The 17165-nt window shown below is 46.4% G+C and overlaps 1 protein-coding gene across 6 annotated transcripts in view; it reads left to right on the top strand.

Moving 5' to 3' along the window:
• ITPR1 (inositol 1,4,5-trisphosphate receptor type 1) overlaps window positions 1–17165 on the top strand; it is a 345755-nt gene that overhangs the window by 174709 nt on the left and 153881 nt on the right. For 4 of the 6 annotated variants that reach the window (XM_065933259.1, XM_065933257.1, XM_065933263.1 and 1 more), the window contains 8 exons: window positions 282–469; window positions 3882–4020; window positions 4661–4719; window positions 7332–7493; window positions 7609–7779; window positions 8509–8574; window positions 9710–9847; window positions 14948–15073. In XM_065933259.1, coding sequence (XP_065789331.1) covers window positions 282–469; window positions 3882–4020; window positions 4661–4719; window positions 7332–7493; window positions 7609–7779; window positions 8509–8574; window positions 9710–9847; window positions 14948–15073 — 1049 coding nt within the window. Of the gene's footprint in view, window positions 1–281; window positions 470–3881; window positions 4021–4660; window positions 4720–7327; window positions 7494–7608; window positions 7780–8508; window positions 8575–9709; window positions 9848–14947; window positions 15074–17165 lie in introns of all 6 variants that reach the window. The other 2 variants (XM_065933262.1, XM_065933261.1) reach the window with 1 other exon arrangement.

Below are 17165 nucleotides of genomic sequence, written 5' to 3'. Positions count from 1 at the left end.
GTGTCTTTTTCAATTTTGGTTTCCTCAGGCTATATGCCTAGGAGTGAGATTGCTGGGTCATATGGTCATATGGTTTTATTCCTAGTTTTTTAAGAAATCTCCATACTGTCTTCCATAGTAAGCCCTGCATTTTTGATAGGGATTAACCCATCAGGTTCCCAGGGTCATAGAATGTACTGGGACAGAGACTTGTGTGATGACTTGTCCTGAAGAGCCCCTGCCCCTGGCCAGGTGTGCTCCAGGGGTCTTTTGTGACCGGGGTCTGTCCTGGCCCTTCCTAGGCAGTAACGTGATGCGGTCCATCCATGGGGTCGGAGAGCTGATGACCCAGGTGGTGCTCCGGGGAGGAGGCTTCCTGCCCATGACGCCCACGGCCACCGCCCCTGAGGGCAACGTGAAGCAGGCTGAGCCGGAGAAGGAGGACATCATGGTCATGGACACCAAGCTGAAGATCATTGAAATACTCCAGGTAACCATGGGCCTGAAGTGGGGGCAGGAGTGTGCTTCACAGGGGAGCATCTGTGTGCAGTGTCCCTGCTTTGATGGAGCCCCCAGCTTTCGGGAAGAGAGTGGAGGCAGATTCTTAGCCTCGGGTGCCATTTCTGAACCAGCTCTTTTACTGCTTCTGCTGCCATCTCCTGTCCGTCCCCAACATGCCCTGTCCTGCCAGCCACGCCAGACTTTCAGCAGTTTCCCTCGCTTTCCCTCCACATTGGTCTCTGTTGTCAGCTGTACTTTTCATTTGCTCAGAATTCACTCACAGTCTGTCCATAGCTGAGATCCCTGCTTTTTGTTCATAACCCAGTTCAGAGTCCCATAAAGCTTGTAACTCCTCCCTCAATCCTTCCCTTCCTCCCTCCCTCATCCATTCATATATTCAACAAATACTTATTGATTCCATGCTGAATACTTTGAAGCACTGAAAATCCAACAATGAGCAAAATCATTCCTGCTTACATTTTGATAGGGGGCATAGGTGTATCAGGGCTTCCCAGGTGGCACTAGTGGTAAAGAACTCTTGCCTGCCAAAGCAGGAGACAGAAGAGATGTGGGTTCGATCCCTGGGTCAGGAAGATCCCCTGGAGGAGGGCGTGGCAACTCACTCCGGTATTCTTGTCTGGAGAATCCCATGAACAGAGACACCTGGCGGGTTATAGTCCAAAGGGTCACAAAGACTCAGACACGACTGAGGCAGCCTAGCACGCCCAGACACATAGGTGTATAAAAATGTATATACCATGGATGTTAAAATATAAAAGGGAGTCAAGACTGTTTGGAGGCCCTTGGGGCATGCTTTGATGAGATTGTCAGAGAAGGTCTTCCCATTCAGAGAGCAGTGAGGGAGCTCGTATTTAGGGAGAGAGTCTCTGAGACTCTAAGAGGGAACAATAAATGCAGAGACCCAAGGTGGAAGCATAGTTGGCAAGTGTGGGAACAGGTCAAGGTCAAGAAGGAGAAGATGAAGTGGGGAGTTAGGGCATGCAACTGTTTTGAGTGGATTTGCTGTAAAGATGCACAGAGAAAAGGGGGGGGGGGTGCTGCAAGGTGATCGTTGGTCACATTTAAGTTGAGGGATATCGGCAAGATTGTATGCTGAGTGGAAGTGATCTTGTGGAAAGGGGGTACTTACTGACGACGAGGAGAGAGGAGAGATAATTGCAGAAGCAAAGTTCTGGCCCAGGGAAGAGGGGATGGGAGCCCGTCTGCTGGAGAGGGTGTGGTCTTCCTATGAGAACCTTCCAGGCTTCCAACAGGTCACATTTTCCTCCTCCTGCTCCCTGGAAGTTTTTTAATCATTAGGAAAATTAGCTGTTCCTTAATGAAAAGAGTGCTGTAGTCACCTTTCTCTTTTATCCCACACTGACAGATCTCAACCCCAGAAGGAGTTGAGGATGGAGGAGATGAAGAGTTAAGATGGAGGAGAGAAATATGCATGTTTACAGATGGAAGGATTTTTTAAAAATTCTAAAATCACAGTTAACTGATGGTTTGAAAGCATCAGTGGGACTCCTCAAAATAATTACTGAAGCCAATAAAGAATGATTAAAGGAAACTCATTGAATTTATGTCTGAGCAAAAGTAGAGAAAAATTTCAAGGATTTCAGGCCATGGCTTTCAGGTCCCAAGTATGTGGATATCATGTGTGTTTATCAGAATTGCTGTGATGTGAAAATTGGTTACATCTTGAGGTCTACTCACTGTAGTGATTACTGTAATAATCTGAGAACATTTAATTGATGGATTCTTTCAGCAAATACTTACTGATCTACCATATGCAAGGCGCTTTGCCTGGCTAGATGAGGGGCTGTATGAGGAATGCACAGACAGTTTGGACAGGGTCTCTGTCTACAGGGTGTTTAAAGTCTAATAGGAAAAGGAGGTGTGATGAAGCTGTGTGTACATGGAAATAAAGCCATGAGAAAAATGTTCTCCTGAGATACAGGCGGGTCTGGTGATCCCATTTAGTAAGGACCAGAGGAGATTTTAAAGAGGAGGTAAGATTTTACCTGAGCCTTTAACCATGGACAGGTATTGTGTAGGACCATGGGAACGTTCTCAGATGGGTGGAGTGGGTTGAGCCAGAGCATCATTGCTCAAGGTCAGTAAGCCCTTCTCCTTGGGAAGGGGCATGGCATGTTATCAGAAATGAGGTTGGAAAGGCAGACTGAGCCGTGCTCTGGAAAACTTGGGGTGCCTGAAGTGTTAGGACTTGATACTGGGGGAGCCTTTGACTGTTTTCAAGCGGGGAGCTAACCTAAGAATAAATACCTTTGGGAGGTAGACCTGGTAAATCTGGTAGTAATGGCTGAGGTGGGATAGAGAGGCTGTGAACGGGGTAAACGACCGCAGGGGAGAGATCCATGAGGCGTGGCAGAGGCTTAGTCATTGATGAGACCTGTGTGTGTCAAGGAAGATCCTGAGATTTGAGGCAGAGAGAAGCCAGGCAGAATGGACACTGTTAATTTGGTACAGTCCTGAGTTTGAGACTCTGGGAAGACACTGAAGGGGGATGCCCATTAGTCAGTTAGGAAGTGTAGACCAAGAGTTTGAAAGATAGGGACTTCCCTCGTGGTCCAGTGGTTAAGACCCTGAGCTTTCACTGCTGAGGGCCTGGGTTCGATCCTTGGTCAGGGAACTAGAATCCCACAAACTTCATGGTGCAGCGGGGGACAAAAAAACTTGGAAGATAAACCAAGAATTTGTTGCAATCTCGGAGAGGTGACCACAGTCCCAGAATTGGGTAAACTCACCAGTAGGGCGGGGCAGAGATAGAGAGAAGAGGCTGTCGGTAAGGTCCTTTTACAGTTCCGAGTAGTTGACTGATCTTTCTCTTCTGGCTCCAGTCACAATCATGGAAAAAGCATCCTTGCGTTGGAGCGGATGGGGAGGGAACACAGGGAGCAAAAGAAGAGGGAGCCCAAGAGTTTGCATCTACATCAAAGAAAACAGTCATTCATAGAAAAGAAAGAGCCAAGCTAGTTCTCAGTACTGAAAACGCATTTTTCTCTGTCAGTTCACTTAAGAGCAGCCAACTTCACCCTTCTTCAGGCTCAGAGTCGGCATTCGATACTTGCTGAAATAAAGTAATGTTTTATAGAGGATGGAGTGGGGAGTGAGTGATTTATTGTTCTGATTATTAAATTAATTGCTGGGACGCTGAAGCTTTTATTAGAAGCTTAGGTGCTGCGGGCAGAATTGATATATCCCATGCAAGTCTTTGAAGAGTGTTGAAATCTGAAGCCAAATATTTGGCTCACTTAGTGTTTAAGGTAATTGATGCAGCAGATACCAGGCCCAGCCAGAGTGCAGTGGTTTGGCGCGGTGTTCCAGGTGGTATGCTAATGTAACCAATCTGTTTCCATTTCCACTTGAATCTCTAGTTTATTTTGAATGTGAGGTTGGATTATAGGATCTCCTGCCTCCTGTGTATATTTAAGCGGGAATTTGATGAAAGCAATTCCCAGACTTCGGAAACATCCTCCGGAAACAGCAGCCAAGAAGGACCAAGTAATGTGCCAGGTGAGCGATGCCAGGATGGAATTTCTGCTGTAAAATGGGACCCGGGTCTACTGAAAGCCGAAAGTCCGGAGAGTATGTTCTAGAACAAGGATAAAATGTGAATATATTTGAAGGTGACTGTATTTTAGAATGACATCCTGGGAGTTACCCATTTGGGACAAACAAATAATTGCAAGAGCCCAGATTCCTTCTGGAGTAGATCTTATTTCTTCCATCTTTGAGTGTCTTAGTCGGAAGACAGCTGAGCGTTCTAATGTTATGGTTGTGTGAAATACCGGGAAAAAAAACACCCCAAAACAAAATTCTCCAAGAAAATTGACTGTCCACCGGTAGAAGTTTTTCCCTGCCCAGAATACAGGATAAGAGAAAGGTAGTAGCAGAAATAAACCCACGTAGCAAAGTCTGAGCCTCCTTGGAAGGAGGTAGTGCCTCTCACAAGGGGTCATGCACCCAGTAGAAACCTGGAGCCAGTGGACAGTGTGATCCAGGTTGACCTGGCTTCAGAGCTTTGCAGTAAAAGATGCTGGAAAACTTGAGGTTAATCCATGAGCAGAGGCAAGGCTGTTTGGGGGGGAAGTTCATAGGAAGCATGTTTTCATACCTTCCTGCATCTGAAGTTCAGTTCTCTCTAACTCTTCAGGTGCTCTTGACTTCGAACACATTGAAGAACAAGCTGAGGGCATCTTCGGAGGAAGGAAAGTATATTTTCAGTTTCTGTTTTGTAGGTGGTTCTGAGATGGAGGAAGCTCCTCTCTATTAGCTCTCAAAGACTTCTCCTTGGACTAGGAAAGGTTTAGTCCTTGGGTTTGAGTTGTTTGCCTGCTCACTTTATAACTTCTAGAACTCAGGTCAGAGTGATCTTAGTTGGCTTCATATATGTGTGTTTCCTGCCTACAGTAGAAAGAATTGAAGGAGATTTCCCAAAGTATACACATTACAAGACTTTTTTAAATGGTGAGGAAATAGGGTTGAAAGAAAGAGGGGGCTCAAAACAGAGTGCAGATAGCCTACTCATTGGTGCTACTAGGCTGCAGTCACCCCCAAGCTCTTTAGAAGCCAAGCAGCAACAAGAATAAAAACAGGCATACAGTTCTTTCATTGTCTGTAACCTGAAATTACTGTATGAACCCTTTCCTAAAAGATGAGATTGCTCATCGTTGACTGAAAACATTATGAGACTCAAATACCTATAAGGTTCAAGCACCTGCAAAATTGGTATAAACACCCTGTATGTATAACTCTTGGTATATACACATTTGCTTTGGTTATATATTGCTTTTGACAAAACTTAATGGATTAAGGACTTCCCTGGTGGTCCAGTGGTTAAGAATCCATCTGTCAGTGCAGGGGATGCAGGTTCAATACCTGGTCGGGGAAGTTTCCACAGGTGAGAGGGCATCTAAGCCCATGTGCTGCAGCTACTGAAGTCTACTCTCTGGAGCCTGAGAGTCACAACTACTGAGCCCATGCACCCTAGAGCTCATGCTCCACAACAGGAGAGGCTGCCACAATGAGAAGCCCATGCACTACATCTAGAGAGTAGCCCCTGGTCACCACAACTAGAGAAAGCCTGCATGCAATAACAAAGACCGAGGGCAGCTAAAGAAAAATGGATTAAAACAGTCATTTTATTGCCTGTCACAACTCTGTGGTTGACTGGGGCTCAGCTAGATGGTTCTTCTGCTGATCACTGTTGGGTCTGTCATGCAACCATAGTAGCTAGTGATTGGGCTTGGCACATCCATGTTGCTTTCTTTGGATTTCTGGCTCCTTGGAGGCAATGCCTTTAAGGCTGGGACTTCGCTCTCTTTCTCTGTACATGAATATTTTGGGCTTCTGCATAGCTTGGTAACTGGCTCTATGAGCAAAGGCCCCAAGAGGCTAGACCAACAGTGTACAAGCACTAAGCAAGCCTTCACTTGCATCATGTTGCTAATGTCATATTGGTCCAAGCAGATCACTTGACTGAGCCTAGTGTCAGTGTGGGAGGAACCTACATGAGGGTGTTTAGACCAGAGAGGGTGAACTGTTGTTCATTGTCTTAGCGCTTAATGTAAAACCTGTGAAATTTGAATCAGCAACATTATTTACTCTACAGACGAGATTGCTGCTCTGAAACTCAGGGAGTTTTGAGTTTAGCATGGTGCCACCTCAGTCTGCTGGGTGGTGTCCTTGCTTTCTCTGCTTTCCTGGTGTTGAAGGGCTGTGAAAGCTTCTTCACACCTTTCTGGAGCACATGGCACAAACAGAGGATTTATGTACTAAGTCCTATCGATGCCTCCCTTGCTGGTCTGCAACCATGAAGGTCTCAGCATTTGACGTTCATTTGATTGTAAACACAATACAGGCACAGAATTGAGTGACAGTGCTCAGGTTCGCGGTGGCCTGCCATTAGCTCCAGGACTTGCTTATTAAATTTTTGCTTGTGTAAGCAACACACAATCAATGTAGTGTAGATATTGGGAGAAGCCTTGACAACATACTGATTAACCCCAGCTAGGAATCTAGAAAAGCACTGAGTGGGGATGATTCACACCAACGCATCTCAAAGTGGGGCCTGTGGGACCAAACCACTTGCTGCCAGTTGGGGACAAGATAAGTGAACCTTTGGGCAATTGGGGGCTTCCCAGGTGGTGCAGATGGGCTTCCCTCATAGTTCAGTTGGTAAAGAATCTGCCTGCAATGCAGGAGACCCGGGTTCGATCCCTGGGGGTCGTGAAGACCCCCTGGAGAAGGAAATGGCAACTCACTCCAATATTCTTGCCCGGAGAATTACATGGACAGAGGAGCCTGGTGGGCTATAGTCCATGGGGTCTCAAAGAGTTGGACACGACTGAGCACACACACGTCTGTTGGACCCTGTGACCCCATCCACGTGCACGATCAGGAATATGGTACAGGCTAGACCTCACAAACCTGGCCCTCCACCACAGATGGTTTCTTGGCACTAGCATCTCAAATAAAAAACGAACTAGTAACTCGGGAGAAACACAACTGCATGCGGCTCTGAAACCGTGGGGGTGGCCCAGCAACAGGACACCTGGCGGGAGAGTGGGTGCAATGCCAGGCCTGTCCCTGTGGGAAGGTGGGGACTTTGGTTAAACATTTGGCAGCTGTGACACCGTAACTGTCCCATCCCCTCAGAATATAGTTGAAGATGAAACCAGATGGTATTGTTAAAGGAGTTATTTAAGAGCCAGGTCTGCTGAGGTTGGCCCTAGAGTTGGGGAATCCCACTAAGTGAGGTGTGTCTGGGCCTGTGGGTGTGGATGGGGACATCTGTGGCTCATGTGACCTCTCCCCTCAGTGAGGAGAACACCCCGCTGGACTTGGATGACCACGGCGGCAGAACTTTCCTCCGAGTCCTGCTCCACTTGACGATGCACGACTACCCACCCCTGGTGTCGGGGGCCCTGCAGCTCCTCTTTCGGCACTTCAGTCAGAGACAGGAGGTCCTCCAGGCCTTCAAACAGGTAGCGTGGGTGGCCGTGTGCACGCGCACATGTGTGCGTATGTGTGTTATTGGTGGTGGTGTCGTCATCTGTCTGAGAGGGTGTTGAGTGCCACTGGTCGGTTGCATTCGTTCAGGTTCAGCTGCTCGTTACCAGCCAAGATGTCGATAACTACAAGCAGATCAAACAAGACCTGGACCAGTTGAGATCCATCGTGGAGAAGTCGGAGCTCTGGGTGTACAAAGGGCAGGGCCCCGACGAGGCCATGGACGGCGCATCCGGGGAAAATGAACATAAGAAGACAGAGGTGGGTGACACGCAAGTTAGGTTGCTGGAGGAGATGTGTGGGCTGCTGGAAACAAGTGAACGTCCTCCTCTGGTTTCAGGTAAAAATGCAGATGCTAGGTTGGGCTGGGACCTCAAGAGGTCTGCCTGTTACCTGGGTGATAGCCATTCTCCCAGGAAGTGAGCTACAAACACCAGTTCAGGGTTATCTCTCCTGCTGCGTTGGCCTGTGTAGAACAGGCTTAGAGTGATTTAGCACCTGGTGCCCCTTGCAGGCTCACCTGGGAAAGAACCTGTTCTCCAGCTATGCCTGGTCCACCATCCTCTCCCAGTCAGTGAAACAGCATCCATCACGGGGAGCTGAGTGTGAGCCAGTGATTGACTCGGGCGTAAACCTAGCGTGACAGTCGGCTGGGGCTGGTGCTCACTCAGTCGTATCTGACTCTCTGCGACCCTTTGGACTGCTGCCCACCAGGCTCCTCTGTCCAGGGGGTTCTCCAGGCAAGAATACTAGAGTGGGTTGCCATGCCCTCCTCCAGGAGATCTTCGCCACCCAGGGATCAAACCCACGTTTCATGTGTCTCCTGAATTGGTAGGAGGATTCTCTACCACTAGCGCCACCTGGGAAGCCCCAGGATGGCTGAAAAACACTGCAAAATTCCTATTCCTTCCGAGACTGTGGTCTCACCCTAACAAATGGACAGGAACCCAGAGTTGTGCAAACCCCAGTCATGTTCATTTTGGTTCCTAGGAGGGGAATAACAAGTCACAGCAGCATGAGAGCGCCAGCAGCTACAACTACAGGGTGGTCAAAGAGGTATGTGCCCTCCCCTGAGCCTTTCCCATGGTGGAAGCTTAACAGAAAGAGGACCTCTGAGGTCAAGTGCATAGGTCTCAGTACATCACGTGTGTGTCCTCACTGCCTCACCTTGTATGGGGACTGCCAGCACCTATACTTCTGAAGGTTTACAATTGAAGGAAGAGTTAAGTGGTAAAATTATCAATGATTTATCTTGATTGCTGACACGTAGTATCACCAGTGAGAACCGTAGTTCTTTAGAAATCTTTGCATAGGATGATTCAAAGTGGAGAGATTGGAAGCTTGGTGTTTTTTTTTTGTTTGTTTGTTTACCCCAGAACAAATTCTTCCCAAGTTTTTGGCAGTGAGGCTGAGTCATACCTTTTTTTGTTGTTGTTGTTTAGTGGCTAAGTCACGTCCAGCTCTTTTGCAGTCCCGTGGACTGTAGCCCACCAGGCTCCTCTGTCCATGGGATTTTCCAGGCAAGAACACTGGGTTGGTTTGCCATTTCCTTCTCTAGGGGATCTTCCTGGACCAGGGATTGAACCTGTGTCTCCTGCATTGACAGGCAGATTCTTTACTGCTGAGCCAACAGGGAAGCCCCCATACCATTTTAGGATACCTGAAACCTTCCCACTTGCTGATGGAGCCATAATCCAGTCATTCATCTTAGCCATATGTGGATTTGGTTCAATACAATCAGTAAGGATCCTACAAGTTAGAGAACTTTCCCTCTTATTATGTTCTTCATGGATTGTGATCCCTTTTACCTTCCTGCCCACATCATCCCCTCGCAGTCTTTTTTCCAGCTACGCTTCCTACTTTTCTGAGATTGATTTTTGTTTCTTACAACTGTTTTATTTTTTCAAACTTTGAGGTATAATTGACCAAATTATAATATACTTGACAATGTGATAATTTGATATATACATAGTGAAATCATTACCCCAATCAAGTTAATTAACACATCCATCATTCACAGAAGTAACTTTTGGAGGATGGTAGGGGGAGGTAAGAATGCTTAAGATCTGTTCTCTTAGCAAATTCCATGTACGCAGTGAGGTATCTGGAACTGTAGGGGCCAGGCTGAAGGTTAGATCCTCAGAAAAGAGATGTGGGTCGACGAGAAACTTTGATCCTTTCTTCCTACCAGATTTTGATCCGACTCAGCAAACTCTGTGTTCAAGAGAGTGCATCCGTGAGGAAGAGCAGGAAGCAGCAGCAGCGCTTACTCCGGAACATGGGCGCCCACGCCGTGGTGCTGGAGCTGCTGCAGATCCCCTACGAGAAGGTGGGCATCACCCCCTCCCCGCAGCCTGGCCCCACGGCTGCTGCTCCTAGGGGGTGGGTTCCTGGGTTTCCCCAAACCCTTCACACTTGGGAACGGTTGGTGAAGAAATGAAGCTGATGTGTGATGACTGTCATTGTGAAGCAAAATCTTAGGTAATTGACATGAAACAAACAGAGCATCGTAGAAATACAGTGAACCCCCCCCCCCCCCATGACCTTCCTCCACTTTTAAAACTCTATAAAGAAGGAGGAGTCTGCTTGTTCTCTCCTCACTCCCCTGCCACGCCAGATGGGGGCAGCTTGGTCTGAGTACGAAGGTCCAGTGGACAGAGCTGTCTCTGCACGTGGACTTGTACACTTGTTTTCCTTTTTTTTAAAGAGTTGTAAAAGCTGTTTTTTATTTTGAATCCAGTATGTTTTAGAAGAGCTTATGACATAACCATCAATAACCCCCTACACATGTATGATTATGAAATCAAATTAGCATAAATGATGAATTATGAACACCCCACAGTCACAGGACCACAGTTTTCTACTTTCAGAGCAGGGGGATGAACTGGTGAGTTCAAGAGGGCCAGAGAAAGCTGTCCTCCCACATCAGAGATACTGGATCACCAAAGCTTAAAAAATACGTGCTGTGCAGTTTTGTCCGCCTTGTTAACTCAGCCGTGGAAGCAGTACAGACTATGAGATGCATGTGAGGACACAGGACTTGCCCCCTCGAAGTCCTCACTGTGTGCTGACAGCTGATTAGGTTCGATCTGTTGGATTCTGCTCAGTCTAAGTCTTCTTTTCTGCTGATAGAAATTAAGCTGCAACTCTCATTTTTCGTGTTAGCATTTGGCATTGCTAGTGATGGGATGGAGGGAAGCAGGATAGCATAGATCTGACAGGGCACTTCTAAAAGCGTTCATTTGGGACTTGCTTAGTGGCTCAGTGGTTAGGAGAATTCTGTTCTTTCACTCTAGGGAGCATGAGTTCAGTCTCCAGCTGGGAAATTAAGATCCTACATGCAGTGTAGTATGGCTAAAAAATAGTAATAAATAAATACAAAGAATAATGATGTCCAGCAGAACAAAATGAAAGCATTCACTCAGGCTTCTGAAACCCGGTGTGGTGCTCATGGTGTTGCCACTTGATGGATGAGGGGACTGAGGCTGGGGAGGTTTCGAGTTGAGACTTAGGTGCTGAGCTGTTGAATTGCCCAGAGGTTCCCTAATGAAGAGTCAGCTGAAGGAGGTTCCCTGCCCACTGCCTGCCGGGTGCCAGGCCCTGTGCTGAGGCCTTTACATTATTCTCTCATTTAATCCTCAGGACACCCGGAGGAGATAGGTGCCCCATTTTAGATGAAAGGACTGGAGCCAGAGAGGTTTAGTAACTTGTCTGGAAGGTCCAGCTGCACACAGCAGAGCCTGCTCAGCTCATCTGTGGGAGCCTGGGCCTTGGACGGCTCGCCTTCACCCCCCTCCTGCTCCTCACCTTTGCCCGCTACCCTGCACCTTAGGAAGTTCCCTCCCGAGGCCGTCTCCTTAGTCACGGGGCCTGTGTGAATCCGATGCGTCAGGCTTTTCACCAGCCACAAATAAAAGCACAAGTTTAATCCCTTCAATAGATCAGGTGCTTCAGTAACTTGGAATTAATATAGATGGATGTGGGTGTCATCCAAACTTGGCCGATGTTTGGACTCGAACCAGCCTCTGTGTGAAGAATGTCAGCAGAAAGGTTGCTGGCCTTGGCTTTGCCTCATAGTAACCTGTTTCCTAAATGAGAGGCATTCATTCTCAGAGCAGTGTTGGAGGGATCTGTAGGAACCAGATGCAGCTGGAATTGGTGACTCAAAGGCAGAACATTGTGTGTGTGTGTGTGTACTTTGTCTGGTTTTTGGATGGATACAGCCATCGCATTGTGTAAGAACAGCGGAGGGGCTCTTACTAACAGGTACATTTGTGTTATGTCTTTATGAGCTCCTTGCCCTGTAAAAATCTGCTTTGAAGGGCAGAAGCTTTTAGTTAGCTTGTCTGCCAGCAGATCCCTTTCGTAGGTGAAGAGAGGGAAGAACGCACAGTGGTTCAAGGTTGCTGTGGTTTCTGTCACAGACCCTCTGATTTCTTAGAGCTTAGAAACTTTGCCCCTCTCTCTGTAAATGAGAGACAAATGCAGTACCTGCTCTGTTGTTCTGAGACTTGGTATCAGCGTCCTCTTTAAATCTCCTGGTCTGTTCAGTTGTCACCCTGGGAGTTTGGGTTCCTTCCATCAGTGTTCCCGCCAGAAGTGTTCTATTCTCTCACAAGGCTGTGGTCTAGATCAGACTGGGCAAACTGCAGACATGGATCACCTCCAGCCTACGGCCTGTTTTTATATAGCACTGGAGACAAGAATGGTTGCTGTGTTTTGTTTTCAATTTTAACTTCATTTACTTTTAATTGAAGGATAATTGCTTTATAGTATTGCATTGTTTTCTGCCAAACATCAACGTGAATCATCCATGGGTACACATATGTATGTTTTTGAATAATTTTTAGGGGTTACATAGGTTTGTGCATAATGTCCTCTCTTTTGCCTTTTGACCCATAAAGCCCTGAAGTATATATCTGGACCTCTAGAAAGGTCCAGAGAAAAAAGTTTGCTAACATTTAATGAGTCGCTATGGCCTAAGCACCTAACATGAATTTTCTCATTTAATCTTCATAATCACAATAGGAAGCGAGTGCTTTATCAGCTCTTTGTTACAGATGAGGAAACCGAAAGGTTAAGTCCCTTGCCCAAGGTCACACAGCTCAGAAATTGTTCGTCTGGCCTGAGGGCCAGGCAGCCTGGGATCAGGACCTGCATTCCCAATGGCAGCGCTCTCTGCCTCTGGAATGACGTGATGTATGTGAGGTGACTGAGGAAGATGACGTGGGCTCTACGGATATGAGGGATGGTTTCCATTTGGGGAGGTTTTGTGTTTACTCTTTTAAGCGGTGGCTTGTGTTCAGTTCAGTCGCTCAGTCGTGTCCGACTCTTTGTGACCCCATGAATCGCAGCACGCCAGGCCTCCCTGTCCGTCACCAACTCTTGGAGTTTACTCAAACTCATGACCATCAAGTCGGTTTGTTTAGAACTGGGTAAAGTAGCAAGTAGTACGCTTACTCCTTGGAAGGAAAGTTATGACCAACCTAGACAGCATATAAAAAAGCAGAGAAATTACTTTGTCAACAAAGGTCCGTCTGGTCAAGGCTATGGTTTTTCCAGTGGTCAGGTACAGATGTGAGAGTTGGACTGTGAAGAAAGCTGAGTGCCGAAGAATTGATGGTTTTGAACTGTGATGTTGGAGAAGACTCTTGAGAGTCCCTTGGACTGCAAGGAGATCCAACCAGTCCATCCTAAAGGAGATCAGTCCTGGATGTTCATTGGAAGGACTGATGCTGAAGCTGAAACTCCAGTACTTTGGCCACCTCATGTGAAGAGCTGACTCATTGGAAAAGACCCTGATGCTGGGAGGGATTGAGAGCAGGAGGAGAAGGGGACGACAGAGGATGAGATGGCTGGATGGCATCACCGACTCAGTGGACATGAGTTTGGGTAGATTCTGGGAGTTGGTGATGGACAGGGAGGCCTGGCGTACTGCAGTCCATGGGGTCGCAAGGAGTCGCACACGACTGAGCGACTGAACTGAACCGAACTGAAAGTAGCAAGAGGTTTCTTTGTTTTTAAATGTCTATTTATTTGGTTGCACTGGGTCTTAAATACAGCACGTGGGATCTTCAGTCTTCATGGCAGCATGCAGATTTTCATTGCAGCATGTGGGATCTAGTTCCCTGACCAGGGATCGAACCTGGGCCCCCTGCATGGGGAGCTTGGAGTTGTAGCTATTGGACCACCAGGGAAGTCCCAAGAGGTTTTATGTCATTGTCTTGTCATAGGCCTCTTTGTTGTTGCTGTTGTTTTTGAGTTGCTCAGTCATGTCTGACTCTTTGAGACTCCATGAACTTCTGCACACTAAGCTTCCCTGTCCATCACCATTTCCCAGAGTTTGCTCAAACTCATGTCTGTTGAGTCGGTGACGCCATCCAATCATCTGGTCCTCTGTCTCCTCTTGCCTTCAGTCTTTTCCAGCATCAGGATCTTTTCCAGTGAGTCAGTTCTTCCCATCAAGTGGCCAAAGTATTGGAGCTTTAGCATCAGTCCTTCCCATGAGCATTCAGGGTTCATTTCCTTTAGGATTAACATAGGCATCTAACTCTTTACAAATATCGAGTGTATTTTTTTGAAGTGTAGTTGGTTTACAATATTAGTTTCAGGGATGCAGCAAAAGGATTTGTTATCTTTACAGATTATGTTACATTAAAAGTTGTTGCAAGATAATAGCTATGCTTGCCTGTGCTATACCATGTATTCTAGTTGCATCCTGAGTATGTGTTTTTGATACATGACGTGAGAATCTCTAATCAGCCATGTGAAATGCCTGAGACACACATTATGCTGATCGTGTAAGTAGGGAAGCTGAGTCTTAGGTTAAATCATGTGTCAGGTGACGGGGAAAGGAGTCAAGACAGGTACATTTGCCCCAACTTAGAATCTAGAGTTCCACTTTGCTGTGTTAACTGCTGCCAGAATTTAGGGTGTCCGTAGGTTGAGGCAACTTGAAAATGTGTGCCTGAGAGTTGGGAGATGTGCTTATAGCCAGTGATGAAGTTGGCCCCTGCTCTGCTGTCCATCCGTATTTTCAGAAGTAGGGGTTTAGAAATTTCAGCAATTGCTAGACAGTGGGATCTCAGAGACTTCCTTTTAGCTTTCATTCTTGATGTCATTTTTCCATGATAAAATCATTTCATTTGGCTGCCCAAGGCTAGTGGGAGAGAATTCCTTTTCCTCCGTGAAGCACAGACAAATTTCTGACTTCTCTGCAAGAGTAAGCGGTGCAGCACCCCCGCCCCCAGTGTTTTTATGTAGCCAGCCCCTTGAAACACCCCCAGAGCCCCACATTAGTCGAGGGGATGGGGGCATCATGGAAGCTGGCCTCCTAGCCTAGAGATCGCTGCTTTCTCCATTTGACCTTCTCTTGCCAAAGACATAGCCAGGTCTTCAACCTGTTTTTCGTCTGTCTTCTCCCTCACAGGCTGAAGACACCAAGATGCAGGAGATAATGAGGCTGGCTCATGAGTTTCTTCAGAATTTCTGCGCGGGCAACCAGCAGAATCAGGCTCTGCTCCACAAACACATAAACCTGTTTCTAAACCCAGGGGTAAGCCTAGAGGCCTGTCTGGGCCTCTGCAGGGAGGAGGACGGTGGGGGGTGGAAGCAGGAAGAGAGGAGAACAGCTTGTTCTTTTGCTGTTGTGGCCACTGGGACTTGTTATGATGCAACCTTCATTCCGACGGGGAACATTCTGATCGGCTCTCAGGAGGACGTAAATACTTTATGAGAAAAAAAGGTAGGAGGAGGGAGGAAGAGGTGGTAGATGCAAGATAAATGTATTTTCTCTTAGTAGCATTCCTCATTACGTCAAACTCCAGCTGTAGCCAAGTACCAGTTCTCACCGTCCAGCCCCATCCTCTTGAGGTCGTGCATCAAGTTTTCTATGTTCACACAAAACATAATGCATCCGTGTAAAACACAATTATGTTACATTTTAATTATATATGTTTTTAATATGTTACGTATGTGTTACGCTTTTTTATAGGAAAATGGTGGTACACTGTACACCTAGTTTTTGTATTTTGTCTTTTTCACTTACACATCTTGGCTATCTTTGTAAGTCAGAGATATATACATTTTTCTCATTGATTTTCATGGCTAAATACTTCCCCGGTGGCTCTGTGGTTAAAGAATATGCTTGCAGTGCAGGAGACATGGGTTTGATCCCTGTGTTGGAAAGATCCCTTAAAGGAGGAAATGGTAACCCACTCTGGTATTCTTGCCTGGAGAATCCCATGGACAGAGGAACCTGGTGGGCTACAGTCCTTAGGGTCGCAAAGAGTTGGACACGACAAGCAACTGAGCACACACGCACAGAATGGCTGTAACTTTTTTGAAACCATTTCCTTATTAAGGGACAGTTCGGCAGTGTCTGATTTTTGGCTCATGAGCAGTACTGCAAAGGACAGCCTTGTACATTAACGCATGCTCACATGCACACACACAAACACACATAAATACTCATCCATACTGCTGGAGCTTTCCAGAAAAAGAACTGCTGCATTGGAGAGTCATATTCCATCTTTGTCATGTTAGCAGAAAGAAAAGGCAAAAGGTGAAAAGGTTAAAGCCCCTTACCTCACACCAGTCATTAAACCTAATAACTCAGTAAGTCTGGATAAAAAGTACAAAATGAAGCTTCTGAACGAAAACATGAAAATATCCTCATGACCTTATGGAAAGGAACTTTTCTCACATTGAATGCAAAGAGCAATAGTCATGCAGGAAAATATAAATAAATCAGACTTTTTAAAAAAAATTAAGAATGCGGAACTTCCTTGGTGGTCCAGTGGTTAAGCCTTTGCCTTCCAGTGCGGGGGCGGGGCGGGGGGGGGGGGTGGGTTTGGCCCCTGGTCAGGAAGCTATGATCCCATCCACATACCTCTTGGCCAAAAAATCAATACATGAACAACAGAAGCAATATTGTAACAAATTCAATACAGACTTTAAAAATGGTCCAAGATAAAAAATCTTAAAAAAAAAAAATTAAGAACTTCTAGTCATCAAATGAGACTGTAAAGAGTAAGCAAAGACAAGCCACAGAGAGAGAGAGAGCGTTCACGATGGTCACGTCCAGGAGCAACTTCACACCCAGTAGAAGTAACAAACTTCAGAAGGTCCGTGAGGAAAATCACAGCCCACTTTTTCAAATGAGCTAGAAACTTTAAAATGGGTTGCTCTGCCATCGAGATTATCCAAATGGCCAGCAAACATCACCAAGCCCTCAACATGGTTCGTCATCAGATAAATGCAAATCAAGGAAGATACTTGCAACAAAATATGAAATTAACAAATGGACACTACTACTCAGTATTGGCAAGACTATGGAGGAGCTGTAAGGTAGAAAGTAAATTGTTAATCTAATCTGTTTCAGAGCTGTTTGGGAGTATCTTCTAAACCCAAATGTATTTGAACTCTGCAACCCAATGATTCTACTCCTGGGTATAAAGCCAACAGAAATGCATACATTTCATTTATCAGAAGACATTTAGAAGAATGTTCAGAGTGACACTGTTCATCACATTTGTCACAAGAATTGTGTCACTACTTACCCTTAAGACTGGTGCTGGTGGTGGTGATTGAGTTGCTAAGTCACTCCCCCAAATGCCCATCAGCAGTAGAACAGATAAATGCATGTG

The sequence above is a fragment of the Muntiacus reevesi genome, chromosome 4 (genome assembly GCF_963930625.1).
Source record: "Muntiacus reevesi chromosome 4, mMunRee1.1, whole genome shotgun sequence".
In the NCBI taxonomy this organism is placed as follows: Eukaryota; Metazoa; Chordata; class Mammalia; order Artiodactyla; family Cervidae; genus Muntiacus; species Muntiacus reevesi.
This window is presented reverse-complemented; position numbering and strand designations above follow the sequence as displayed.